The sequence below is a fragment of the Cordyceps militaris genome (genome assembly GCF_000225605.1).
Source record: "Cordyceps militaris CM01 unplaced genomic scaffold CCM_S00003, whole genome shotgun sequence".
Taxonomy (NCBI): Eukaryota; Fungi; Ascomycota; class Sordariomycetes; order Hypocreales; family Cordycipitaceae; genus Cordyceps; species Cordyceps militaris.
Genome location: NW_006271971.1, coordinates 3,408,172 through 3,435,556, shown reverse-complemented (window position 1 = coordinate 3,435,556; position 27,385 = coordinate 3,408,172). Strand labels below are relative to the sequence as shown.

The 27,385-nt window shown below is 55.1% G+C and overlaps 8 protein-coding genes across 8 annotated transcripts; 4 read left to right on the top strand and 4 right to left on the bottom strand.

The window, feature by feature from the left end:
• Positions 1 to 731: 731 nt before the first annotated feature.
• On the bottom strand, positions 732 to 3,746 carry CCM_04690 (protein kinase domain-containing protein ppk32; the record flags this gene model as incomplete). Its single annotated transcript, XM_006669837.1, has 3 exons — positions 732 to 2,215; positions 2,256 to 3,093; positions 3,144 to 3,746. 3 exons carry the CDS (start codon positions 3,744 to 3,746, stop codon positions 732 to 734), a joined length of 2,925 nt encoding a protein of 974 aa, XP_006669900.1.
• An 871-nt stretch (positions 3,747 to 4,617) lies between these two features.
• On the top strand, positions 4,618 to 5,877 carry CCM_04689 (branched-chain amino acid aminotransferase, cytosolic; the record flags this gene model as incomplete). The annotated part of the gene is made up of 2 exons (XM_006669836.1): positions 4,618 to 4,795; positions 4,862 to 5,877. The coding sequence occupies 2 exons, from the start codon at positions 4,618 to 4,620 to the stop codon at positions 5,875 to 5,877; spliced, it is 1,194 nt and encodes a 397-aa protein (XP_006669899.1).
• A 593-nt stretch (positions 5,878 to 6,470) lies between these two features.
• CCM_04688 (uncharacterized protein) lies at positions 6,471 to 6,902 on the bottom strand (the record flags this gene model as incomplete). The annotated part of the gene is made up of 1 exon (XM_006669835.1): positions 6,471 to 6,902. The coding sequence occupies one exon, from the start codon at positions 6,900 to 6,902 to the stop codon at positions 6,471 to 6,473; it is 432 nt and encodes a 143-aa protein (XP_006669898.1).
• Positions 6,903 to 7,285: 383 nt separating this feature from the next.
• Positions 7,286 to 10,503, top strand: CCM_04687 (uncharacterized protein; the record flags this gene model as incomplete). Its single annotated transcript, XM_006669834.1, has 2 exons — positions 7,286 to 10,416; positions 10,479 to 10,503. 2 exons carry the CDS (start codon positions 7,286 to 7,288, stop codon positions 10,501 to 10,503), a joined length of 3,156 nt encoding a protein of 1,051 aa, XP_006669897.1.
• A 227-nt stretch (positions 10,504 to 10,730) lies between these two features.
• CCM_04686 (DNA replication helicase Dna2, putative) lies at positions 10,731 to 15,645 on the bottom strand (the record flags this gene model as incomplete). The annotated part of the gene is made up of 5 exons (XM_006669833.1): positions 10,731 to 13,517; positions 13,567 to 14,061; positions 14,109 to 14,204; positions 14,257 to 15,546; positions 15,601 to 15,645. 5 exons carry the CDS (start codon positions 15,643 to 15,645, stop codon positions 10,731 to 10,733), a joined length of 4,713 nt encoding a protein of 1,570 aa, XP_006669896.1.
• A 428-nt stretch (positions 15,646 to 16,073) lies between these two features.
• CCM_04685 (glycyl-tRNA synthetase) lies at positions 16,074 to 18,139 on the bottom strand (the record flags this gene model as incomplete). Its single annotated transcript, XM_006669832.1, has 3 exons — positions 16,074 to 16,460; positions 16,512 to 17,609; positions 17,666 to 18,139. 3 exons carry the CDS (start codon positions 18,137 to 18,139, stop codon positions 16,074 to 16,076), a joined length of 1,959 nt encoding a protein of 652 aa, XP_006669895.1.
• An 882-nt stretch (positions 18,140 to 19,021) lies between these two features.
• CCM_04684 (sterol 24-c-methyltransferase, putative) lies at positions 19,022 to 20,363 on the top strand (the record flags this gene model as incomplete). The annotated part of the gene is made up of 4 exons (XM_006669831.1): positions 19,022 to 19,231; positions 19,306 to 19,364; positions 19,411 to 19,732; positions 19,791 to 20,363. 4 exons carry the CDS (start codon positions 19,022 to 19,024, stop codon positions 20,361 to 20,363), a joined length of 1,164 nt encoding a protein of 387 aa, XP_006669894.1.
• Positions 20,364 to 24,439: 4,076 nt separating this feature from the next.
• CCM_04683 (benzoate 4-monooxygenase cytochrome P450, putative) lies at positions 24,440 to 26,236 on the top strand (the record flags this gene model as incomplete). Its single annotated transcript, XM_006669830.1, has 4 exons — positions 24,440 to 25,231; positions 25,290 to 25,414; positions 25,513 to 26,026; positions 26,099 to 26,236. The coding sequence occupies 4 exons, from the start codon at positions 24,440 to 24,442 to the stop codon at positions 26,234 to 26,236; spliced, it is 1,569 nt and encodes a 522-aa protein (XP_006669893.1).
• Positions 26,237 to 27,385: the final 1,149 nt, after the last annotated feature.

Genomic DNA, 27,385 nt, shown 5'->3' with positions numbered 1-27,385 from the left:
AAGCGAGCACATCACGCAACCAAACGCCATCTCGTTGCCATATTTGTCTACAAGTTGGACAACACTGTCGAGAAATTGCTGCATGACCGTCTTGCATCGCCATCATGTTTCACTCGACAAAAATCCCCCAACGTTATCTGATATGCGTTGCTGCCGAGACCACCCACAAGCTCACCCGTTACCACCCTACCAAGACCTATCGCCTATTCACGGCCCGTCTCGTACACACAAGTCAGACTCACACTATCGAGTCCGACAAAACGAAAAAAAAATAAAAAAATTACCGAGCAGCCTAACGATTTTCTTACCACATTCTTGACTTGAGAAATAGAAAACAGGCTGGTACCTAGCTCTTGTACTATTTCGAAGAAGCTGATAGTTTTGGGTGATGTGCTCCCTCGTAAGGCTTTGGGATGATGAGGTTGGGGAAGCACCTAATTCCGCACCCATCGAAACAATAAAAGTACCACACCTCTTCCATCAAGCGGACGAGAAAGAGCAAAGGGGCATTCCGTCGTGGCTGAGTCGGCTACTCTGTCCCTGTCGCTCGTCATCGACTATTCACTAGAGCTGGCTTGTGTACATGCAACTCATCGGGCGAGCTACCAAAAGTGTTGACGTAGAAATGTGCACCAAGAATGCCTTTTGATGTGTATTAGTAGATATAAAAGTTCCTTCAAGTCGTTATATGCAAGACTACAACTTGACAATTCCCAACTTTTTGCTCTCCTCTATATCAGACTTTGATACTTGGACAGTCCACCCTTGGACTGCCCTGCCGTATTGGTATTGGTATTGGTATTGACAGCCCCGCTCGCATTCATCCCGCCTAAGCTGCTACCGCTCAACGTCCTCTGCTGCTGCTGCTGCTGCGCCATCATGCCACCCATACTACTCCCACTACCGCTATTCGCCCACGCCGAGGTGCTGCTGGGCTGTATGCCGCCAAACGCCGTGGGTTTACTGAAACCAGTTCCCGGCGGTGGCGGCAGCGAAAACGACGACGTTTGTGTCGGTAGCGCCGGACGATGCGGCTGCTGCTGCCCGCTCATGGACAGGCTAGCCAGGGACGACGCCATGCTGCCGGTGCCCATGTTACCATAGTTGGGAGAGCTGCCGCCGCTGGTCGACGACCAGGGGTTCGCCGTGGTGGCAGCGGCGGCCCAATTGACAGAGGACGACATCGAGTGCGAAGTTGTGCTGGCAGGTTGTACAAAGGAAGACGCCGGCGAGGGCTTCAGCGGCTGGCTGTACTGCGTCGAGGACGGCGCCATGGGCTCGAAGCGCGCCAAGTCTGGCGTGACGGTGCGGAAGCCGGCCTGCTGCTGCTGTGAGAAGGACGAGCGACCGGCAGCTGGGCTGGCGGGCGCATTTGTCGACCAAGAAAAGGCGGGCGTCTGCGGGCTCACGGGGGACTTGGCTGCGGCGGCGACCCCAAGGTTAGGCTGAGGCGCGTCCCAGCTGGCGAAACCGTTGCTGCCTGGGTTGGGACTGCTGCCGGCCTTGCCCTTGACAAGGGCCTCAAAGTCGTCGGCTGTGGCACCATTCGCGCCTCCGCTGCCGTCAAATGCGGTACCGGTGACGCCGCCAAAGGCGAGAAAGTCCTCGTTGGGCGCTGCCGTCGCGCCGTTGGACGTGCCGGCGAGCTCCTGCAGCTTGCGTGTCTGCTCGTCCTCGACGCGGCGCGAGAGCGTCCGGATGAGGGCCATAAACGCCTGGAACTGCTTGAGGTTGAGCAGCGGGCCGAGGCTCATGCTCCACAGGATCGGGAGAATGTCCATAGCGACAAAGTCAGCGTCGGCCATGTCGCCGACGATGCTGAGCACAGCGAGGGACGCCATCATGACGGCGGGCTCCTTGGTCTTGATGACCTTGATGAGAGGCACTATCTTTTCTTGCATTGTGTACTTGTCCAGCGCGGTCGACGACGACGCCTTCTTCTTTTCCTGGGCAAGGCCACTGAGGCCGTCATCGCCAGCAGAGGAATCATTGGAGCCACCGCAGAGAACAACAAACGACTGCAGACCGCGGACCTTGATTGCCAAGCTCGTGGTCTTGCTGAAAACGGCGGCGACGATGGGGAACAACTCATTCTTGATGGTGCTAAAGTCGAGCGCCGGTAGGACGACTGGGAGACTGCGCAGAGCTGCGTCGACTATTGAAGGTGTAGGACATTCAATGGCAGCAACAACGACAGGCAGGATATCTGATCCAGCTAATTAGCGGTCATCATGTGAAACTGGTCCATAACTTACCGTCTTTGAATTCTTTGCCATTACAGTTGTTGGCCGCCGAGGCCAAATTCTCCAGAAACACCATGAGGCCAGCATCTCGAGCGCCGTCCTTTTCTTGTGCTTGTTTTGCGTTGGTGACAAATATCTCTTTGAGCGCTGGACGAACACGCTCGCCAAAAGCCCGACGCGCCGAGGGAAGTAGGTCGACAATTTTGAAGACATTTTGAAGAATGAGAGACAGCAAATCTTTGTCCTTGAGCTCGTCTAAAAGGGCGGGCAGAATCTTCTTCTCCATGACGGATTTGGGAAACGAAGGTAGCACCTTGTTCAACCCGCGCAAGAATTGTGACTTTTCATTCGGCGTCTTGGCCGGAAAGGAGTCAAGGAACCGAATGGTCGACACGAGGATGTTGTCAAAATATTCGCTCTCTTGAAATTCGCGCGCCGTCATGCGCTGCGCGGGCCGCCGCGTAATCAAGCGCGGCAGCACATGGTTGGCGAGTTCCTTTGGCAGCGGGCGCGAGCTCAGGAAGCCGTTGGACCCAGAGGGAACAGTGGCCGATGAGGAGAAGAGGCGCTTGTACGTGGAAATGCTGCCGTGGCTCTCGAGGGGCGATCGGTGCGGGGAGTTGTACAAGGCCACGGCGAGCAAGCCCAGAGAGAACATGTCGGCGGAGGATGTCAGGTTGTTGTCCATGACAAAGTCGGGGGATGTGTAGTCGAGGTTTAGTTGGACGTATTTGGGTAGCCGAGGGTCGAGGTTGAGAACTTCATGGAGGCTGATGCCTTGTATCGAGGTTGGCTTATTGGAGCCGTCTACAGGACTGCAGAAGGAAAGCCCGCTCATCTTCCAATCCGACTGTTGACTGTTAGCTGTTGTGGTGGAAATGGCCTAGCAGAGTCGGCTACCTTGGCGTTGATGAGAATAGCCTCGGGCGTGAGATTGCCATGAACAAGACCGGCGTTCTCGTGGAAGAATTCGAGAGCCTTGCTGATTTGCAAGAGACCCTTTTGGATCTCGAGCTCATCAATCTCCAGCTCCCTCCGCCGCCGCACGCCGTCCGCGTCCTCGGTGACATAGCGGCTGGAGCGCCCCCCCGGGCCGCCGGACCGTTCCTGCTCGTCTTTTTCCTGCAAAAGGCTGGCCAGCGACGCCGTGACGGGCTCCGTCACAAACTGCAGGCCGCCGCCTCGTGTTTCCTCGACCGGCTCGACGAGCTCGAGGATGTTGGGATGCCGCAGCTTGGCTAGACTGGAAGCTTCCTTTTTCAGCCGCTCGACAACCTCCTCGACTGTTTTCTTGAAGGAGCTGGCGCCGGAGCGGCCCAGAGCGTTGCCCTGGGCATCGAGCGACTTCTTGTCAAAGACGAAGACGCTATAAGGCTTGCCGGTCGACTTCTTCTTGGCATCGTAGATGCGCCACGGGCCGGCCGTCGAGGTTGCGTTGGGAGAGATTGTGTAGTTGCCTGTGATGTTTGTAGCGGAGATGGACTTGAGCGCGTTGGAGAACATTGTGTCGTGTGCTTGGCTGGGTAGAGCATTACAGCATGTCGGTTTCGGGTCGCAATCACGAGCCTCGCTCAGGGGAGGCCCTCGCCACGGTCCTTGGGTACTGTGGCGCGCAAGATGGAAACTCGATGGGTATCTGGAGAAATATCAAGCTGTGGATTTGAAGAGGGGAGGCTATCAGCACTACGGCAAATTGCGAGGTGAATCGACGAAATGCAATGTGTGACTTGTGACAATGACGATGGCATGGCGCTGGGAATAATGCCGCCTGGAGGCGCAGGCGGCTGTTGGTGCCACGTGTGGCGCAGGCTGCCTATGTAGGTACCTGAGTCTAGGTACTTATTACATACAACCTTGGCTGCAGCATGCAAGCAGCCTGCACACCAAGAGAAATGACTACGGCTGAAACCTAGGTTTTCCAATGAGTTGGTAAGACCAACAACGACATAATATTTCGTCTTTCCCCAATGGCCATCTGTGACAGGGCGGCCCAAGATCGGACCTGAGCTCTTGCTCTTAGGCCGAGACCTGGAGCGCTGGGCCGGGGGCCGAGATAGGGTTCCAGCGGGTAGCGGCGGGCTTTTCAGTAGCGGGAACCGCTAAAAATGATTCACTGTCACGTCTCCGGCGCCCTGGACAATGTACGCCCTACCAAAGCGGCTCCGGTACCGCATCGTGCTATTTCCAAACATCGGCCGCCAACCTTCCACCCCCGAGTATTTCTGTCCCGCAGTCCCCCCCCTCCATCCCAAACTGTCTAGCGGCCGCACCATCTCGTCAATCGCTTCGCCGTTGCCGATACGGACATTCTGGTAAACAGCCAGCCACCCCGTGCAACGACACAAACCCCGTCACGATGCGGTCCGCTCTCAGAATGCGTTCCGCCTTGCTGGGTGCTGCTCGTATGCAGCGCGCCATGCCCATTGGCCGTTTCTACAGCCAGGCGGCGCAGCTTCGTGGCCTTGATGCCTCCAAGCTGAGCATCACCAAGACGCAGAGCCCCAAGACCCTGAGGAAACCCGAGGACCTCGTATTTGGCAAGGAATTCACAGGTAGGACAAGCCACCCCCCCGGCCGACGCAACACCGTTCACAACAGCTGACACACGCCCCAAAAAGACCACATGCTCGCCATTGAATGGAACCTGGAGCAAGGATGGTTGGAACCGAAGATTGTCCCGTACCAGAACCTCTCCCTCGACCCCGCTAGTTGCGTCCTGCACTACGCCTTTGAGTGCTTCGAGGGCATGAAGGCGTACAAGGACAAAAACGGCCGCGTCCGCCTCTTCCGCCCCGACCGCAACATGGAGCGCTTCAACAAGTCCTCGGCCCGCATCGCGCTGCCCACCTTTGACCCGGCGAGCCTGATTGAGCTCATCTCCAAGTTTGCGCAGCTCGAGTCGCGCTTCATCCCGGACCAGCGCGGCTACTCTCTCTACCTGCGACCGACCATGATTGGCACCCAAAAGACGCTCGGCGTCGGCACCCCCGGTTCCGCCCTCCTCTTCGTTATCGCCTCCCCCGTCGGCCCTTACTACCCCACCGGCTTCAAGGCCGTCGCCCTCGAGGCGACCGACTACGCCGTCCGCGCCTGGCCCGGCGGCGTCGGCGACAAGAAGCTCGGCGCCAACTACGCGCCCTGCATCGTGCCCCAGCAGGAAGCCGCCAGCCGCGGCTTCCAGCAGAACCTGTGGCTCTTTGGCGAGGAGGAGTACGTCACCGAGGTCGGCACCATGAACATGTTTGTCGCCATCACGGACAAGGCGACCGGTCAAAAGGAGCTCATCACCGCGCCGCTCGATGGCACCATCCTCGAGGGCGTCACCCGCGACTCCATCCTCGGCCTGGCCAGGGAGCACCTCGCGCCTGCCGGCTGGAAGATTAGTGAGCGCAAGTACACCATGCAGGAGCTGTACGATGCGGACCAGGAGGGCCGCCTTCTCGAGGCTTTTGGCGCGGGCACGGCTGCTATTGTCAGCCCGGTCCGCAAGATTTCCTGGAAGGGCAAGATGGTCAACTGCGGCCTCAAGGACACAGAGGAGTCTGGCGAAATTGCCCTGCAGATGAAGGACTGGATTGAGAAGATTCAGTACGGTGACTACGAGCACGAGTGGAGCTATGTTACTCCTCAGTAATCGTACGAGGACGCGGCTGGAAAAAAAGCAAAGCTGTATATAGACTTGGGGTATTAGCAATAGACTGAAATTCAAGATGAGTTGGGTCTAAGACCAAATTTCGAGTCAACAAGTTCCAGGTGCAGCAGGCGTGAGAAAAATCATGATTCTATCTGAAACCATTGATGGAACTGAAGTCTTTGCGATACGAAGGAAAACAAAAGCTCGAAAACATATACAGTGCTTGTGGCTGCGCAGTCCGGGACCAAAGCAGCCTCTAATCCTCAACTGAATGCCATGCCCCCTCTAAAACCCAACACCCAATTCTCACTTCTTGTTCTCAGACGCCGTGGGGTCAGGCAGGACACCCTCGGCCTCTAATCTTCTGCGAGCCTCCTCAAGAGCCCATGTAGAGACGCTGTGCAGCAAGTTAGTATATATAACAGCCGTTTGGTCAAAATAACGCAGGGTTAGGCACGCCTCCACACCGCGCCGTCCGATCGACGCTCCCCTCAACTTCGAGCAACCCGTCCAAAATTCGGTTGCCGATTTTTCAACAGAGCTTTCGGACTGGCCACACGGCGCGGAATCGTTTCACCCGCTGTTCAAAAAACTCACCTTGTGTCGGGCTTAAAGGCCAGGGCCACGCCGGCCACGACCAGGCTGCCGCAAAAGATGTACATGGGCCACTCCCAGCCCTCGGGCTCGGGCTTCTCGCCGGGCTTGATGCCCCAGAGCCAGCCGCTGGGGGGCTCGAACTGAGACTCGTTGCCGTGGCCGGCGCCGCCGCGCTGGCGGGCGGTGACGGAGAAGCTGCGCAAGGTGGCGGCAGCAGCGGGCTGGCGGGCGCATCGCACCGCGCGGAGCGGCGCTATCGAGTGACGGAGGATGGCCATGTCGTAGACGGGAGGGTTCTGTGGGGGGTTGTCTTTGAGGAATTGAGCGGCTCGGCGTCGCTGGCTGGCTCGGGGACGTCGATTCGGGGGCGCCAATGGCTGAGGGTTTTCGATGCAAACTTGGTTTGATGATTGACTCTGCTGGGTCATCACGGCGCCTGGGGGGGAGATACCGGGCCCATCAAGTCACGTGCAGATTTCGTCCCAATCAGCCGCCGCGGTTTCGAGTCCTGGCCCGCTTTTTATTACTACATCAGGGACGCCTATTTCTGACGTCAAATTCCTGGGATTTTTTTGTACTTGACAATTGGCCGGGTTGAAGCTGCGACTTGATACTGACCGTCTTATCGCAATACTGCAGAATGTACTTTATATGTATAGAGTGGTCACTGCAGCTCGCGTTTTGAAAAGCCCTTCTACAGTCGTCCCTAGCCCGCATCTGGACAGTCGCCATGGTCTCAACACGTACGATAATGAGTTGCACACCTAAGTTATAGGCCCATTTTGTTCCCAGAGGCCGCATTTCATATAGAATGACTTGTCAGTCGCCACATTGTCAAGATGACTCTCGTGAGCGGCTCGCTAGTCAAGGCAATGCTACGACCTCGACCACCCCGAACCCGTCGAGCTCGGATGACCAGGACAGCTCGCGGGACTCTCCATCCGCATCGCCCATGAAATCAAAACGGCCAAGCTTTCGCGGCGGTCCGTCTGGTCTCGGCAGACGAACCAGTTCCACGACGAGTATTCTCAATCTGAACCACTTGCTGCCCACGCGGGAGGACCACGGCGCCGACACGTATGGCGTCGGCGAGGTGCGCGACGGCTTCTTTGACGCCGTCTTTCTCCAAGCCGCCCGTCTCCCCTCCAACGATGGCCTCGCGGCTCTCAAAACGACCCTGCCTGCCGCCTATGACTTGCACCATCCGCTCACGATCAGGCACTTTTTCCCGAACCAGTGGCGCGAGCTCAAGACGGTCGTCCGGCAGGTGTTGACCACACATGCTGGCATCAAGCTGCTCAAAGCGTTCTTGGCGTACTTGATTGCTTATATCCTCTGTCTTGTGCCAGCTGTACACCACTGGCTGGGCCACCAATACTACATCATGGCAGTGTCCGTCATTCTCAACCACCCAGCGCGCACTGTCGGTGCTCAAGTCGACGGCGTGGTGCTGACCGCTTTGGGGACTGCTCTTGGGATAGCCTGGGGTGCGCTGGCGCTGCTTTTATCTACATCAACGCGCGCCGCCAGCGCTGGCTATGGTGGAATTCTGGCGCTTTTTCTCGTCGTCTTCATCTCTGGCCTTGCGTGGGTTCGTGCATTCTTCATCAGGTTTTACCAAGCGGTGCTTACCGCTGGCGTCTCGCTCATTTACACGACGCTCTCCGAAACACGTGGGACAATGATTTCCTGGCCGAAGCTGCAAGGCTATGCTGTCTCCTTTCTCCTGGGCCAAGCCATTGCGCTGGCCGTCAATATTGTGATTTGTCCCGACGCAGGCGCCCGGCCGCTCGCACTGACATTGCACCGATCGCTTCAGCTTATGCAGAAAGCCCTTGAAAACCCCCATGCAAGAGATACAAGGCTCCGGAGGCAGCTATCGAAAAACTTTGTGGACCTGTCGGAAGCATACCGCGACATGGTCATTGATAGCACAGTGTCGCGCTTTCTGCCAGAAGACGTGCTCGAGCTGCGGAACCTGATGCAAGCCGTGCTGCGTGCCCTTTTATCCATGGACACTGAGACGAACCTCTTAAACACGGCAAAAAACAGCAAGACAAACGACAGCGAGGAGGGCCAGGAACCCGGCCACAACGGCAAAAACGTACTCGCAGACAATGTGACGGAAGCGTTGGCGCCGCCTACGCGGGATCTCGTTGTCTGCATGCGCGACGCCATTCTCGGATGCGACGCCGCTCTCATGGATATTTCGGGCTACCGAAAGTCCACCGGCCCGTCAATCGACGTCTCATCCGACACAGAAGCTCTGACAGCTCGCCTGCGACAAGCCGTCTACGACTTGGACACCATCGAGTCCTCCCTCTTGCAGTGCGGTCGTTTCCCCGCCTCAGCCGTCTACGACTCCGACATTGTGCAGCTCTTCGTCTTCGCCCGGCACGTCGGCGCGACCGCGACCGCCGTGCAGCGTCTCCTGCACCACGTCACCTCGATGCAGCAGTCCGCGCCGCCGCGGCCGCGCCTCAGCCTCCCGTCCTACCCCTTCGCCAAAGCCATCTACCGCACCAACGCCCAAGTCCGGCACGACCGCGGCGGCGTCGTCGCGGGCTCCTACGAGGTCACCTTTGGCGCCATGGCCCGGCTGCTGGACACAATCACCTCGCGCGCCCACAAGCCTGCTGCCGGCCGCCGCGGCCCCGAGGCGGAGGCGCATCTCACGCCCGCCGCGTCCAACAACACCACCACCACCACCGGCACGCGCACCGACGGCAGGCTCAAGACGGCGACGCGGTATCGCATCTGGCGCGCGCTGTACCAGCTGCAGGGCGTCGAGAGCAAGTACGCGCTCAAGGCGTGCCTGGTCACCGCCCTGCTCGCCGTGCCGTCGTACCTCGACCGCAGCAAGGGCTGGTGGGACCGGTACGACGGCTGGTGGGCCGTCGCCATGAGCTGGGTCGTCATGCACCCGCGCGTCGGCGGCAACTTGCAGGACCTGCTCAACCGGTCGTGCCTCGCCGTTCTTGGCGCCGCGTGGGCCGCCGCCGCGCACGCCGCCGGCCGCGGCAACCCCTACGTCATGGCCGTCTTCGCCGCCGTCTACATGCTGCCCATGCTCTACCGCTACACGCTGAGCGCCCACCCGCGGTCCGGCCTCGTCGGCAGCCTGTCGTTTACCGTCGTCTCTCTCAGCCTCGTCTCCACGCCGACCGCCGCGGCCGTCTCCTGCCGCGGCCTCGTCTTCCTGGTCGGCACCGCCGCGCCCATCCTCGTCAACTGGCTGCTGTGGCCGTTTGTCGCGCGCCACGAGCTGCGCGCCGCCCTGTCCTCGATGCTCTTCTTCATGAGCGTCACCTACCGCAGCACCGTCGCCACCTACGTCTACGCGGCGGCGCAGGCGGCGGCACCCACCGCCGACGACACCACCCGCTCCGAGCTCCTCGAGGGCCGCCTGCGCGAGGGCTTTGTGCGCATCCGCCAGCTGCTCGTGCTCACGCGCCACGAGATGCGCTTGCGCGGCCCGTTTGACCCGCTCCCCTGGTCCGCGCTCACCGAGGCTTGTGAGCGCTTCTTTGAGCACCTCGTTGCCGCGCGGCAGGCCGCCGCCGCGCTGCGGCGACACGAGGACCGGACACCGGTGGAGGGACAGGCTGCCCTGCTGTCGTACCGACGTGACGCCGTCGCCACCGTCCTCGCCAACCTCTACGTCTTGGCCGGCGCGCTGCGCGCACGCCGCAGGGTGCCTCGGCACCTTCCCAGCGCGGCCGCCGCGCGCAAGGCTCTGCTGGTGCGGTCTGACGCGGTCGAGGCGGACATGCTGGCGCGAGAAGCGGCGGCGGCGGCGGACGGGGAGGCGCTACGCAAGCTCGACACGCACCGCAAGTGGAGCGACATTTACCGCTTCTCGTACAAGCAGAGCCTGACAGGCTGCATCGTGCAGCTGGAGGAAATGGAAAAATATACAAAGCTCATTGTGGGCGAGCAAGGGTAAGGCATATACATCTTTTGAACATGATAGAAGCGCGCCTGGCTTGCTGACAGTGACGCAGGTTCGATGATCAGTTTAGCATGTAAAGCATTGCAATATTAACGACAGTGGTGAATGGAAAGAACAGCTCGCCTTGTCGCAATTTATGCCCAATCAGCTCTGATATTCCAAATCATGCCCCAAGAAAACACTATCTATGCCTGAAATTGAATACTCCAATACTGGTGCTGATCGCCACTTCAAAACAACAAGGGAATGAAACCAGTGTAAACCCCCAGAAACTAATCATAACCAAAACACCAATAACTATGCATCAATATGCCCCGTTCGTCATTTCATTGAGGATATCCCTCGTTATCAACTTATCCTTGAGCAGAGCTCTCTCACCAATACGCGCCTTCCTGGGCGATGGCCGCCGGTTCTCTTTCCCAGGTGCCGCCGACAGCGCCTTCTTGGCTCCTAGTGATTTCTTCTTATGGCTTTGTGGCGAGGAAACTTGTGTACCGCCCATGCTCGTTGCCTGCGTGCCGAGTTCTTCAAAGTAATGGTTGTCGAGTGCATCGGGGGGTAAATTGTAGATCCAATCGCGTTGCTCCATCAGCGCAACAAACCGACTGAGCATGTTCTCCTTGTTATTCACGTTGCTGCCACTCAGTGTGCTTTTGCTTCCAATGACAAGGAGCTTGGTTTTGGCGCGGGTAAAAGCCACATTGATTCGCCTCCAGTCACGCAGCAACTCGCCAATATGGCATGCATCGTTGCTGCGCACCAAGCTCAGTACAATGACTTCCTTGTCTCGGCCTTGGAATCGATCAGTCGTGTGCATCTCTACGCCAGGATAGCCCTTTAGCTTGTCTTTCAACAGGGATAGCTGCGACCTATAGTGCGTCATGACTCCGACTTCGCTCGCAGGAATACCGACAGTTAGGAAACTCTCAACTAATTGCGAAACGATGCGCACCTCCGCCGAGTTGACAATACGTTTTCCATGTGCCTCTTCGCGTGCAGCGGGCCGAATGGTATCGGTGTTGACGAAGCGCACGCGGGCTTCGCTTTCTAGAAGATCATACAACCAACATTGAGATGGCGCCGGCCCCTTGCAGAATGACCGAGGAGTTCCGGGAAGCAGCACTGTGGAAGCGTTGTGGTGTCGCTGCGATAGAGCCTTCATGTTTGGAATATGCAGCTTCTTCTTTCGTAGCTCTTCTGTGCCACAAACAAGTTTGCCGTCGTAGATCAAGGTGTTGCTCAGCGTCATAATGTCTTCGCACATCCGGTATTGATGTGCTAGGTTGACGACTGAATCAGGATGACTGTCCGATAGCAATTTGAACAAGCTCACATCTAGACCACCCTGGCGTGCTGTTTCATTCTTCACAACCGGCGGAAGTTGGTTGTGGTCTCCAACAAGTACAAATGTCCTGGCCATGCGAATTGGTCCTGCGCAGATAGGAAGAGTTATCTGAGAAGCTTCGTCGACGATACAGTAGTCGAACGCGCGTTCCTGAAAAACAGGATGATTGATGCCAAGACAGGTTGTTGCGACGACCGGTGTGTCATGCCAGGCCTCCTTGATCTCCTCAAAAGTCGTCTTGGGTTGACCCGCGAGAATAGCAAATTCTTGCACATCGGGGTGAACCTTAGCCGGGGCTCCCAGGCGTAGAACCTTCATCTTGTCAGATTTGAGCTTTAACAAAATGTTATCCACAGCAGTGTGAGTGTGCGAAGTGAGAAGAACACTTTTACCCTGCGACGTGAGAGCTCGAATAATGTGAGCAATCGTCGTAGTCTTTCCTGTCCCCGGCATACCCAGGACCAAAGCATAGTCCTGGGCACTCATGACCTTTTCAATTGCCTTCTTCTGATCCACATTCAGGGTTTCTTGCTCAGAGACGGTGTATTGTGTCGGAATGTGCTTGAACCGAGGAGCTTCAAGGTCGACAATGAGCTCTCGAATACGTCTTGGTTCGGCGAATTGATTGTTCATAATCTGAACAATATTGTTCCTCACGGTTGCCATACCGTTGCTGAATTCGTCTTTATCAAGACGATATCGAATCGGCGCTGCTTTGATCCGCCCTTGGCTCTGCTCGACAGAGGCACCTTCTGGAGCGACTTCCATAATACTGGCAAACACCTGATTATCGACTTCATCAAAGCCAGGATGGCGAATTCGACTGTTGTGGAGTCTTCGATCAACAGCGACGCTGATTCTCTGCTTGCGTTGTGCCGTGACGTAGCCAATTGCCAATGCGAAATGGCCCTCCTCATCGGACACCACAATAGGCTCACCCACACTGATCTCGGATTCCAGAAAGGAGAAACCAGGTCCGGGCTTTCTCTTGACAAAAGTGTAGTGGAAGCGGTTGATGCGTGGCGTGTCAGAGTCCACTGAAGCAGAACCCTCTTCGATAATAACGTCAGCGAAGCATCTCGACTTCTTTTCTCGCTCATTGCTAGTCATTGTCCACAATTCTCGTTTCGTCTTTTGGCTTTCTTTCTCCTCTATCGTAAGTAGATTCTCCCACTTGATAAAAAACTCTTGGTGACGTGGGGTGAGATGCTTCACGAGCTCGTCAAACTGTTCGTCCATTCCGCTAGATTCGCCATCGCCGTCATCTGCTAGACGATGATATATGAAGCAGGATGGTTTGGCATAGCATCGCCCACACATGTTCTTGCTCTTTAGCATTGGCGGTAGCTGAACACTTCGTTCGCGAATGTAGCAGGCGAGCTGATTTCTTTGCATAATCATGTGGCGGAGCTCATGTCGGACAGCAGGAATTCTCATCGTCTTCGAGGTCTCCATGTAGTAGAGGACACCATAGGCGATTTCTATATCGTAACGATCTGATAGTAACAAGGTGTAGAGAGCGGTCTGTGCCATGTGGCTGCTGCTGGCATTTCGACCTGTTTTGACCTCGAATGGAACTGTCAACAATCGTGATTGTTCGCCATCCATCATGTTCACCTCGACGGTTGCATCAATGTTGCCCTTGAGACCATACATTGGCGACCAGACATGTTCTTCGACATCAAGTAGTTTTGTGACAGCCATAGTAGCTTTTTTGCCGTTTCGGTCTTCCACAACAGCATCATTCTACAACGCGTTAGCAAAGCTAGAAATTGGTTCGGGATAGGAAACTCACATTGGGTTGCGGAGAAACAAACGACTTGGCCCAATAGCTTAGTTCCATCATTTTGGACTGCAGATGCTCGCGCGCGCTGGGCAGCCCGACCTTGATGGTGTACAGTTCCTCAACGTGCTTCTCGGTAATTTTCTCAATTAACCGAGCAAGGAAAGGAAGATCCCATCGATTCGCGAGCAAGGCATCTTGGAAAATTTCGTGAAGCATTGTTCCATATACCAAGGGCGCGGATGCCTCGCTAGTAGCTTTTACCCGGTCTTGCAAAACGGCACGGCGCATGCAGCCAAACGAGTCGGCAACCACGGTAGCCGAGACAAGTTGGTCAGGGTGCAGAATGAGTAGGTTTTGCGCGTCATCCACAACGCACTGCCCGTTGATAGAGAATTTGCCAATGACATGCACGTATGACTTGGCGTGAGCAGGGGTGTCGTACCAGGCGCCTCGGAGATGAACTTGACGTGTAAGTTTTGAGTTATCGGGCATGATCAATAGTATCTGCAATGGTTAGAGGCATGCACCCATGCGGTTGTGACGACACTTACCTTCTCAGGCCGCGCAACGTTATACTGGTCGATGTATTCGCTTTCCAGTACGTTGGTAATTAGATACCGCTGTATAGTCTTGTCCTTGTTGATACGCTACTCTTTTACTTAGTGACGGGAGTAGATAGGGCAAAAATGACGTACTTACGCCAGCATTGGCCTTGGCTTGCTGAAATGATTGCGTTGCTGCCAACTCGACAGCCTCAAAATCTATATCATCTGCAAAATCATCTTCAAATTCGTCATCGAGATCTTCTGCTGGCACTGCTGGTTTCTTCTGGATAGCCTCGCGCTTCGGCTGCTGCAAGACTAGTTTCTGTGATAGCCGTACCAGCTCCTCATTATCGAACAGCTCGTCGTCCAAATCGTCGAAGTCATCCGATTTCGGCTTTGGTGGGATCATGGCAGCTGGTTTACTGACTCTGGGCTTTATCGGAGTTTCTTGGGTTGCGGGGGTGGTGGTAGTTAGTTCAAGCTCAATGAGTGCGTCATCGTCAAACTCGTCATCGCCATAATCCGAGGAGCCTCCGGAAGATTCCTTGCCGTTTGCTTTGCAGGGGACGTAAACAGGAAGTGCCTCTACAGCGACGTGCTTCTTCTCTTTCGGTGAAGGTGACTCGATAGCACGTCGGGCGTCACCGGAGCTATCCTCTTGCATGCTGCTCGTGACTGTATTCAGGAGCGCAGACACAAGGGAAGATTTGGATGCAGCCTCGAGGTCGCGCTGGCCTTTGCCAAGCTGGCTTCCTGATTTGGACTTTTCGAGCTTTCTTCGTTTGGGCCAATTGAGCCCACAGCTGGCAGCACGGCGCAGGTTGACGCTTCCTGGTTGGGGTTCGGGTTGTTTGTTGGGCTGCGGCGAGGAAGAGACCATCAGCTGGGCGAGCGCCGGATTGGCAACGGGCGTCTTTCGGCTGGCAGGGCTGGCAAGGGAGAACCTGTCCCAGAGCTCAAAGGTCGGATCGGGATGCGGGGAGCGCAAGGCTTTTGTCAGCCTCTTGATGTTGACAACGGGGACACTCGGCTTGTCGGCAGCTGGAGACGAAGTCGGTGACGAGCTCCTGGCACGCTTCTTGCCCCTCCGGCCGAGCATTGGCGACAAGCCGGAGGCATAGCTGCCGCGTGGCTTGTTATCCCAGAGAATGCGGTCATTGGGAGATGCGTCCTTGTCGGTGTCTTCTGCATTGGCCAGAGGTTCCAAATCGCGCCAGTTGAGTCTCGTCACCGGCGTTGACTGGTCAGCGTGGCCGGGCCTTGACTGCGCTTGCTCGGCACTCTGGCAAGCTTGCGGTGACTCGTCGTCGACCAGGGCTTCGAATCGGAATTTGTTGAGTTTTGTTTTGGTGGCATCGGATGCAGGAATGGGCGGTCTAGGCTTCGGAGTATGGTATCCGTTGGGGTGGCTATGTGATCTTTGCCATGTTGACCGATTATGCGGCTAGGCGTCACGGTTAGAGAGCGCAGAGGTGAGGTCATCCGAGGTACGACTTACCTTTGCTATTCCTCGACTGTCGGAATATGATTTTTGAAGCGGCATGGCCGTGCAAGGATGGAGAAAAATCACAAGATCTGTGTCGATATGGCCGATATATGAACATATGTCACGGCAAGACTTGATTGAAGCCCATATGAGTGAGTGGAAACAAATAACTAGGACGCGTTGAGGAGCCGGTAGCGCGACTCGCTCAGCAACCACAACGCGTACCCCACATGGCGGAACGGCGGCCAGCCACCGCCACAGATAAAGGTAACTAGTTGCCTACTGACATAGAGAGGGTACAGATAAAAAAACAATGAGCTTGAGAAATGCACTCTGAAGCTTGCATCTATAACTTTTTCTTTGTTTCCTATAATGTTTTATTTTATATATTATGCCACAGACGTTGCGAACCAACCAGTTTTGTATGTTTTGTATGTTTTGTATTGTGTCGACAAGCCCACCAAGTATTAGTACCGCCGAGCTTGTCACTCATCCTGGGCTTGTCCAGTGAAAGCTGGCAGTCGCTGCGAAACTTGCTTCCATGTTTCAGACCCAGAAATGAGATTCTTGATCGCCTCAATAATGTCATCTTCTGATGCTCGGACCTGTGCCGTAGAATCACGCTCTCTCAGCGTTATCGAGCCATCCTTCACAGTGTCAAAGTCAACAGTGATTCCCAAGGGTGTACCAAGTTCGTCATTTCTGGCGTATCGTCGTCCAATAGACACACTCGACGTATCTGTATTGTTGGCAATTCCTATAGAACGTAGTCGACTGGCGAGGGATTTGATCGTAGGTTTGAAGCTATCATGGTTGGATAGTGGCACTAAGAGCACCTTGGTTGGGGCCGTGAGAATAGGCAGCGACAGGACCTTTTGCTAGTTAGTTATGGCAAGTGATTTAATATCTTCAAGACAACGTACCTCTCTTGCGGTATCTTGAGGTCGATACCAATACACGTGCTCGAGGATACTGTAAAGAATTCGGCCGATTCCGAATGACGGCTCGATGACGTTTGGTGTATACTCACGTATGTGTTCAACGCGGGTAATCTTTTTGATAGAGCACATATCTCCCGAGAGCTCTGCTGTTGTCTTACCGTCAGCAAGAGCTTCTCCAGTGGGGATGGAGATTGAGGCCTTCTCGGCCAGTTCAGCGGCCAAATTCTCCAGCGTGTTTTGGTCGAGTGCTTGAACAGCTGCCTCAACCTTTTTGGCATCTTTTTTGAAGCGAGGCCCCAGAAGCTTCTTCTCCAACGACGCTTGCCATTCTGTGATTTCGAGGGGCTCTGGGAGATTTTCCTTAACGGTAAGAGGCGTGCCCGTCGCCTTGGAGTGCACAGTCAAATCGTAGGCACTTCGATCGGCGCAGCCAACGCATTCTATCCACCCGTAACTGGTAAGAAGTTCCGCATCCCAGCAGTCACAGGCATAGTGGGCCATTTCATTATCGAGGTGCTGTCGGAAGCGTATCTTTTGGGAATCTGCGCCGATCTTAATGAGAAACATATAGATGCGAGCGAGGAAGTACCCGAGCGTCTCGTTATCGACAAGCTTGCCTCTGACGGCACTGCCAATCGAAGCAGTCTCGACTGTGGTCTTCCCAGACAGCTGCGTCTGCCGGTCCAAGAATGGTAACTCGATGTGCTCAATTTCAGAAAAGCGTTCGTGGGCTTTGTTACTCTCCGGATCGACAAAGTGCTCAACTTCAGCCATGAGGAACTCTCGCACGCGAAGTAAGCCAGATCGAGGCGAAATCTCGTTGCGGTAAGATTTACCAATACAGGCCGATGCAAAAGGCATAGACCCCTGGCAGTAGTCTAATAGTTTGCGAAAATTCAGAAACTGTCCTTGCGCGGTTTCTGGTCGAAAGAAGACGGGCGCTGCCGAACTGGGGCCAATGGTTGATTTGAACATGAGGTTAAAGGCCGTCGGCGCTTCGACCTTTCCGTTTCCGTTTGGGTTTCTGATATCAAGATCTTCGATAAGCTTTCCGAGCTCGGGACCGTCATAATTGTCAATCTAACAACTGAGCATTAGTACTCTGGGCACGGTGCATCAACGGGGAGTCATCATACCTTCGCCAAAATCCCTTTGTATTGCTGCATGGTAGCTTCGTCAAACTGTTCAGCTTTGCTCTTGCTGCTCGTGTCGGCCGGGGTTAATTTGTTGTTGGCGATACGGGTTTCCAATACAGTCTCGACCAAATGATCAGCGCGGAGGAAGTCGCCCTTGACGGGGTCTCTACACATCCAATCGGCAAACTTGTCAACATGTCCGCTGGTCTTCAGCACAGCCTCGGGTGTAATAGATGTACAGTCCAGTTCGAGCATGTTTTCTTCAATGACAAAGTGCCTTCGCCACTCGTTGACGATATTGGACAGGAGTGCACATCCTGGAGGGCCATAGTCGTATAGACCACGATTGTCGCCCTTGTAATTGGGTGCAGTTCGGTAAATCTCGAAGGATTCAGTAAAAAAAAAGCGCCTCTTGAGTAGAGACTCAAGCCGAGGACGGCTGAATTCCTGCCCGGATAGGGTAGTCGTTGGCATCGTGAAGAACTGAACACTCAAGACACTTGAGAAAGTTCAAGGTGATGCGTGCGCGGGAGGTTGGAGGACAACCGGTTGTGACTCAATCCTGGTGAAGCGGGGCAAGATGAACATTTTCGTGGCTCGAGCAAGAATTATTATATTAATAGTATCAAGCTTAATTACAGTAGTCAGGATAACTATAAATTTAACCGATAAATATTCTAATATGAATACTTGTATACTTTTTCTTTCATTGTCAGTCTCTTCAGCTCCTCCGCTGGTGAAATACATCAAGGACGATGATCAGCGCTTCGTGCAACGCAAGTAGTCAGCAAGACAAAAAAAGGCTTACTTGATCGAGCGGATAAAAACAACAATGACGAATACTGTAATACGAAGTTAACGGTCAGGCTGTGACACAGAATTCGCGCCCGTCCCTAAAGTATTCGTAGTCGTATTCGCTGCAATGACGTGGAGCGAAATCAGGCTGGAGGTTTTGGCGACGAACTCAACTCCACTACATTATTGCATTCCGCCCTCTCCTCGATCACAAGCTGATGTGGCTGATTTACCAAGTCTTCATTCGCCCGCTTGCGCCCGCTCTTGACGGGTTTTGTCTCTACTAGTTATGCGCGTATACAAGATGTACGAAGATGCGGATTACTGGCTCGTTAGCGGGCTGGGAGGCTGATGCACATGCTTCAAAGCAATCGTTGTTTGCCCCTTGAATGCGCTTGAAGGGATCCATTCATTGAGCGTAGCACAGCCTGCCGGACAGGTAGAAAGGGGTCTTCACCAGAAATCCAATCTCGAGGATAAAAGACGGCGTCTTTCGCACTTTCTGTCCTAACTTCGAAGCAACAGCCTTCATCACCTACTCACACAAATTCAATCAAAGCAATGTCGTCCACCATTAGCAACCTCGAGCGCGAGGACCACAGTCGCGATGCTGCCTTTAGCAAGGCCATGCATGGAAAATCGGCCGATGCCAAAGGTGGCATTGCTGCCATGTTCGCCAAGGGCGGGCAAGCGAAGCAGGTGGCCGTTGACGAGTACTTCAAGCACTGGGACAACAAGGCAGCCGTCGACGAGACTCCTGAGCAGCGCGCAGTACGTTTTCCCTACCTTTACATGCAAAAGAGAGATTGTGGTGACTTGCCGCGATGACGATTGCCAACGGGGAGGAAAGTGTGCTGACAATGAGCCAGGAGCGAAACGCCGAGTATGCCACTCTGACGAGGCAGTAAGTTTGAGCGCCCCAAAGGCTGAGCAATTGTCTGACTGTGCAGTTACTATAACCTTGTCACCGACATTTACGAGTATGGATGGGGTCGGTCGTTCCACTTCTGTCGCTTTGCCTACGGCGAGACGTTTCACCAGGCCATCGCTCGTCACGAGCATTACCTAGCGCATTGCATCAACATTCAAAAGGGAATGAAGGTCCTAGATGTCGGATGCGGTGTCGGCGGTCCCGCGCTCGAGATTGCCAAGTTCACAGGAGCAAACATTACAGGCCTGAACAACAATGACTATCAGATTCAGCGCGGCACGCGCTATGCGGCCCAGCAAGGCCTCGCCAATCAAGTCGACTTTGTCAAGGGCGACTTCATGGTAAATAATACGAGCTTCTTTTGACCGACGACAGCCGACGCTGACAGATGTACGATAGCAAATGTCATTTCCGGATAACTCGTTTGACGCCGTCTACGCCATTGAAGCTACAGTACACGCCCCCAGTCTTGAGGGTATCTACAGCGAAATCTTTCGCGTCCTCAAGCCCGGCGGCACCTTTGGCGTGTACGAATGGCTCATGACGGACGAGTACGACAACGACAACCTCCGCCACCGCGAGATCCGCCTCGGCATCGAGCAGGGTGACGGCATCGCCAACATGTGCAAAATATCCGAGGCCCTAGAGGCGATGAAGGCGGCCGGCTTTGAGCTGCTGCGCAACGAGGACCTGTCCACGTACCCAGACCCGTCGCCTTGGTACTGGCCGCTCTCGGGGGAGATGAAGTACATGCAGTCCTTGGGTGACGTCTTTACGATCGTCCGCATGACGGGCTGGGGCCGCGCGATTGCGCACAACTTGGCGGGCCTGATGGAGACGCTACGGCTCGCGCCGGCCGGGACCAAGAAGACGGCGGACAGCTTGGCGCTGGCGGCGGATTGTCTGGTGGCTGGTGCACGGGAGAATCTGTTTACGCCCATGTATCTGATGGTTGGTCGGAAACCCGAGTAATGGGCGGCTCGAGAGACGAGTACACCATGGCACCCTGACCAATGCCATGGAGACATAAAGGTCAGTGTCCCAGAAGGAAAGAGACCGAGGCTAGAAAAGGGGATGCAGGATAGGCCAAAAGCGATGTCTGGACGGCAATGTATCTTTGTTTGTATGATGACTTAATAACAAGTTAACTGTTTAATATTTATTTCATCAACCGGTTTGGTGCCATCGCCGTGACGGTCAATGGCCTTAATTTGGTTCGATTGTGCGGCTCCTCTTCAACAAGCCCATCTAGTCTGTCGAGTTCGAAAGCCGCGAAGCCGCGAAGCCACCGCCGATTCAGTCCATTCATCACCGACCAAGTCTACCGACCTCGACAGTATTCTCCTAGAAAAAATCGTCCTTCGATTCTCCAAGCGCTCGGCTGTGTCTAGCTAGGGTGGCTAGCAAATGTCTCGCCACTCGGCCGGGTACGTCCATTTGGCCGTGGGCTTTGGACAGCGTTCTTGTCGTTGTTTCGCTAGACATATGGCCAGGCAACTCCGCCGGTGGCGCCGTAGTCCCATCTTGCTGTATGAGACATGCCGCCTTCCGTCCTGTGGCCGGCCGAGGCAAGTAGCCCACACTCAAACAAAACCTGCTCGGCCATTACGGCCCAATTAACCACTAGCCGATTCGTCGATTGTGGCAGAGAATGGGTCTTGAGAAGTGGCTGTCTTGGTCGCTTCCACTGCCGTTGCAAACAACGTCTAGTCTCTGATCTTCTGGGGGCCTGTAGCCTTGGTGGATAGAGACGTCGCTTTCAGCATGGCAGTGCAGACTAGGATATATGTTCCAAGATCCCTTCGTGTCGACTTGGCGGGTTTCGTCCACGAGGGGGCCATACAAGACAAGAATGTAGCTACCGCATGCCAGTCCGGGTCCCATTAGCTGGATCTCCGCCGCGAGAATGGCTGATCCCAGGCCATCATAATCCATGGCAAGGCGGCGGATAATGCGCCGAGTGGCTTTAATGGAATGTCTTGGAAATGGAGCCATTCGAAGTCGCTTCCACGACATGGGTTACCCGCTCTGATACCCAAGGACGGGGTCAGGCAATGAGGATATCGAAACAACGGAGGATATATCAAAGATGTGAGACAAGGTGTTTCAAAAACTTATTTCGAGTTTTTATTTCAACCGGCATACTGTTTGCGGCTCGGCCGTTGGCTTCGGAATAAAGAGTAAATGGCAACGAGATGGCATGTTCTCGCAGCAACGATCACCGCCTGAAGTGGCATGCCACTCGGTTCTGCCGTGCCGTCAAGAAAAAAAGTTGAAAATCCCATCTCTGCCTTGAGGATGCTGGTGAAAGTGGCCACCAAGCGCAGAAACTAGCACAGGCTGTTGTTGCACAGCCTCCACATTGCGCAACGGTCACAGCAGCTAAAGCTGAGCAGTTGTTATCTGACGGAGTGATCTAGTGCCGAGCCTCAGCGTTGGGGCCCAGGTATGGCAAATAGCCAAAGTCTGAATGTGAGGCTGCGGTCCATTCCCTTGACGGCTAGTGATCATGGTGGGGGATGGGGAGATGTCAGCCAAAACCGCATGTTCAATGGCTCCGACGCATTAATTTCTTTGCTTTTTATGAAACGAGTCTTCTCTTCTCTCATGACACAATTCTAGGACAATACCGAAGTCATCTCTTATCCCAAACCAAGGAGGACTTGAGCAGCTGTAGGAAAAGAAATCAGCTGTTGGTAGCAGGTCTGCAGCTCTCCAGAGACTGAGAGTCAACATCCCCTCAGACCTCGGCGTAGTCGAACATCTACAAATGGACAGCATATTTTGGGTTCACTGCAGTATGTCATGTTCTCATCTTCAGCCGCTCTGAGCTATCCATCGACATATGGGCTGTGTCAGGCGCGTCCGTCCCTCTGTCGTCTTTGGAAAGTCCCTCGCTGGCGCTACTTTTGCAAAATAAGAGCACAAAAGCTGCAGTTCAAGCTTTACTATTGGCCTGACGACGCCCCCTCGGCGGCCGTGGCCACGTTGAGCGCGCATCCAGCCCGGCAGTTGGTTATGCTCCAAAACTCGCGAATCATTGGAGCCAGGGTAGCCAAAACTGACCCTTGTCAAAGAAGCGTCCCTAGTCAATTTTGTGACTTTCCTCCGGGAGGATAACACCAGACCTTCGTGCAGCCCAGTTTCCAACACTGTTCCCCGCCGGGCGCGGTGCGGTGTCTGTCGGTGTTGTAGAAGAAGAAGAAAGCTGGTTGCTCAACTAGCATTGAAAGATTTACGAGCCAGTAGGAAAGACGGCTCATTTTTGTATTGTAAAAGTCTTTCTGCCAAGAAGAATATGTACCAACCAAGTGCGATTGATTCTCCGGGCTGGGTATCAGCGGCCCTCAACTCCAGGCCTCTCGCGTCCTTGAAGACTACATGTGAGACTCCCATATACTCGTCATTCTTTTAAAATTATTCAAAATCTTAACACTATGACGATGCGAAAATGGACGATATTTGGCAAAAGTGAGGATGTGCTGCCCACGAGTGGCATCAGATACGCGCCCCCCTCGTCGTCGTCGCCAGCGTTCACATAGCTTGACAAATCAAGACTAGCAGTGTAATCTCAGAATGGGTCAACTGATAGGGATTATTGCCATCCCAGAGGGAGCTAATTGTTGCCCAGCTATAGGCTAGACTATAAGATCCGTCCAGTTGACGCCTATGGCATTGTGGCACAACGCATCAAGACAAGAATAGGCCTGCAATTATGATACGAGAATACGTGTCACAGTAATTTATAGCTATTAGTTGCATGAGAGTGATGTCTTGTAAAGTTCTCGGCAGTGTGCTTGCCTGGCGTTTGCCCAATCACATAACACGGTGGGAATTGGCGACGGATGCCAGTGCACGTGTCTCTACACACACACACAACACAAACACGACAATATGAGGCCATTGTGGCCATGGCAGTTACAAAGCTGACAGCTTGTGGGCCTAGGTTCCAGACGGGTATCAATATGCATGCCCTTCAGATATCAGGCTGTGTCTCACGACATGGCGCGACTACCTGCTCGCGGCGCGAGGCTGAATCATCTCCACGTTTGCCCGTGGTCTTTAATCCAGCGAATCCACTGTACTATTCAAGTCCTTGGACCTTGACGCACTGACGTGGCTTTTTTCATCCCACCCTCGACGCACACGAGGTTTATAACTCCGAGCCCTGGAATCCTCGTGACACCAAACCGCCCCGGCCCGGGTCTAGCTGCAGACGGAAGACTCGAGCGGCTCGGGTTCAGCTGCAGACGGAAGACTCGAGCTGCAGCACAGTACCAACAATACAGCCAATAGAAGGACCAGAACCCCCCCCCCCTCAATGAAAATCATGCGGCTGGAGCTGGCATCGTCCCAAATCTGGTCCATGTTTCCAAGGCTCGCAGAATGTAGCCGCCCCCACACGCTGTCGACAAGAGACGGGACGTTTGTATGGTACCGGAAGCGGCTCAACGCCGGAGACTTGACGCTCGAGCCGTTGTAAATAAAAAATCATGGCTCTTCTTTCGTATTGGAGATGTTGTCTATTTCGGCCGTGGTCCGAGTTGGACAAACAAGTATATACTTTCCTAACGGGCCATGCAGCTTGGTACGGCGCAATATGTACGGTTACGGAGCCTTTGCACACCATGGGAACAACTTGGTCGGCAAATGAGGCTCCAAGGATAGAGGCGTGGCAAGATATCATGGAAGGATGCGCATGAATGGAACAAGACGTGGCATATAACGCAGGGCTCGCAGCCTTCCCTAGCGCGCCGTATAAGTCCCGTCTTGGGCTTGCACTGCATCCCACCACGAGGACGTGACTGAAGACCAGACGGATGTTCCGGATACTTTTATGCGTAAACAAATGTCAGCGAATATGTTTGTTCAAAAAGACCCCAGGAATATATACATATATATACCTTGGTTCACGCTGCATTCGTCGGTGGGATTCCTATAGATCTAGACCAAGCACAAGCATCATGTACAGCCTCTCCCAACTCGCACCCAGTTGGGAGGCAACAAAACTCCCGAGATGCTGGAAACTGTCAAGAATACCCACAAACATGGCCCCAAGCCCTCTGCACATCAACACCACCTTTGCACTCACAGTCTTGCTGGCGTTGCTGGCGCTGCTCCTCGCCGCGCGCAAGCTCGTCACCGCGCACTGTCATCTGCGCGACTTTCCGGGTCCGTTCTGGGCCGCCTACACGCGGCTGTGGCTCTGCCGGACGCTCGCCTCGGGCGACTCGGCGCAGCTCCTCGTCGGCGTCAACAAGACGCACGGCGCCGTGGCGCGCGTCGGGCCCAACCACCTCGTGACGAGCGACCCGGACCTGACGCGTCAGGTGCTCGCCGTCGGGTCCCGGTGGCGGCGCGGGCCGTGGTTCGACTCGATCCGCATCGACCCGCGCGTGTCCAACATTGTGTCGGAGCGGGACCCGGCCGCGCACAATGCGCTGCGTCGCCGCATTGCCCCCGGCTACGCTGGCCGCGACGTGCCGGGCCTCGAGGACGCCGTCGACGAGCGCATCGCCGCCTTCATCGCGCGCATCGACGAGCGCTGGGTCTCCGAGGCTGGGCGCACCCGGTCGTTTGACATTGCGCGCCGGCTCCAGTTCTTCACCATTGACACCATCACGCAGCTCTGCTTCGGGAAGCCCATGGGCTTTGTCGAGTCCGACTCGGACAAGCACAACTTCATAGCCACGATAGAGATGCAGGTACCCATTGTGCAGCACTTTTCGGTTCTGCTGGCACTCAGCACGCTGCTCAAGTGGGCCTCTGCCGTTCCTTTGCTCAGAGGACTCGTTGTGCCCTCGGCGGCAGACAAGACCGGCATCGGCATCATTATGGGGGTAAGTGCACCGCCACATGAGCAGAAAATATTTCTTTCTCTTTCTGATAAGTCTGTAGTTATCCCGGCAAGAAATTGATGGCCGCATGAGCGAAACGGAGAAGCCCAAGCCTGACATGTTGGGCTCCTTTCTGAAACGCGGCCTCAGTCCGGACCAGGCCGAGATGGAGATATCTATAACACTGTACGAGACACACCCATCCGTAGTACCCCATCAATAGGAGCCCGTGATTGATAAAAAAGTACCGTGTTGGGATAGGGTATGCTAACTTTTTGAATCAGTGTTGCCGGTTCCGATACCACCGCCACAGCTCTTCGCGCGACGTTGCTGTCCATCATCTCGACGCCGACCGTCTACCAGCGGCTTGTCCGGGAGATCGCGACGGCCGAGGCAGACGGGCGCATATCCTCACCTGTGCAAAACGCCGAGGCGCAGCAGCTGCCCTATCTGCAGGCGGTCATCCGGGAGGGCCTCCGGCGGCACCCGCCCATCACGCAGCTCCGCGAGCGCGAGGCGCCGCCCGAAGGCCTGCAGCTTCCCGACGGCCGCCGGATCCCGGGCGGCACGTTTGTCGGCTTCAACGCGTGGGGCACGCAGCTCGACCCCGTATTCGGCGCCGACGCGCACGTCTTCCGGCCCGAGCGATGGCTGCCAGAGAGCTACGAGGATGATGAAGGGGGGGCCCGGCGACTGGCCGCCATGGCCAGGGTGCAGGAGCTCGTGTTTGGCCATGGCATGACGCGCTGCCTGGGCATATCGATTGCCATGATGAACTTGAGCAAGATGTTGGTCGAGGTGAGTTTTCGGACCCCCGTGCGCGGTTCATGGCAGTGCCATCGATTCAAAAGATTGCTGACTGGGGCACAGCTATTTCGCCGGTATGATATACAAACCATCAACAGCCAGAAGCCATGGACGAGTCTGTGCTATGGAATCTTCTTTCAGAAGGACTTTTTTGTGAGGATCACTCGGAGGGCGTCGGTGAATATGCCTAGCTCAGGATAAACAGGTAGGTGGCATGAGGAAGACCAGTCTTGGGCACAGGTAAAAGAAATAAACCGTACCATGGTCATTCCCGACTCTGAATACACTGAGCCAAGCGCTTCCCTCTTGACACTCTGGCCGTTGGCAGCAGTTACATGGGAGGCTGTGAAAGACTTAGTAGGGTTCGTGGCCGTGCAAGCTTGAGGACAAACGGGCGTCCGGAAATTCTGCCCACGGAGCTGATTCCATCAAACTCAAAGGCAGACGCCAGTGACGGCTCGTCAAGAAAAGGCTGCTGCATCATGACGCGCCGTCTTTCCATATCTCTTTGATCTCGCGCCGCGCCTGTTGGCACGCTTCAATACGCTCTCGGAGTCTTTCCTCGTAAGTTTTTTTCGTATCCTTGCTCGTACCTTGATACCGCGTTGAGGTCGGCCATGCTATCTGATGCTTGAGACTGTTTCGTTTGGCTAGTGATGTACCTACGTTCTTTACTAAAGCGTGAAGTGTAGACCCACAAGTTTCCCTAAAGTGCACGTATTGTCCAGCGGCTTTCCTCTTTTGAACTTTTTCTCTTTTATGATGCTGCCTGTTCGTATTCTCTTTATTTAGCTTATTTCCCTTCCTTATCAAATTGAATACATACTTTAAATTTAGTATAGCTATTTTTTAGATACCTACTTTATGTATGTCCTTGGCCCGAAGCTCCCCACTTTCCCGGAAGCTCTGCATCTCCACCACTGCGTCACCATAATTCGACGCCTTTGCCTTTGCTGCCTCCTCCATCATCCAACCGACCCGTTTCCATATCCCTCCGCATCCTCGACCTCCTCGCCGTCCCTACTCCCATCCTCTTCCAAGATGGACAGATCCGACGGCAACAACAACACCACCACCAGCAATGGTGGCGGCAGCAACACCAACCATCCGACCAATGCACCGCAGCAGCAGCAGCAGCAGCAACGCGTGCCGCACCCCGGCGACAGCAGCCGCGCCGTGCGGGCCGAGCTCGAGGCCAAGCGCCGCGCGACCGTCGAGAAGCAGCGGCGGTACGCGCCGCTCGTGCGGGAGCAGATGCCGCGCGTCATGGGCGACACGGCGCCGGCGTGGTACGCCCGGCTGCGGCTGCTGACGCCGCCCATGTACGCGCGCATCGCCGAGGTGGGCGTG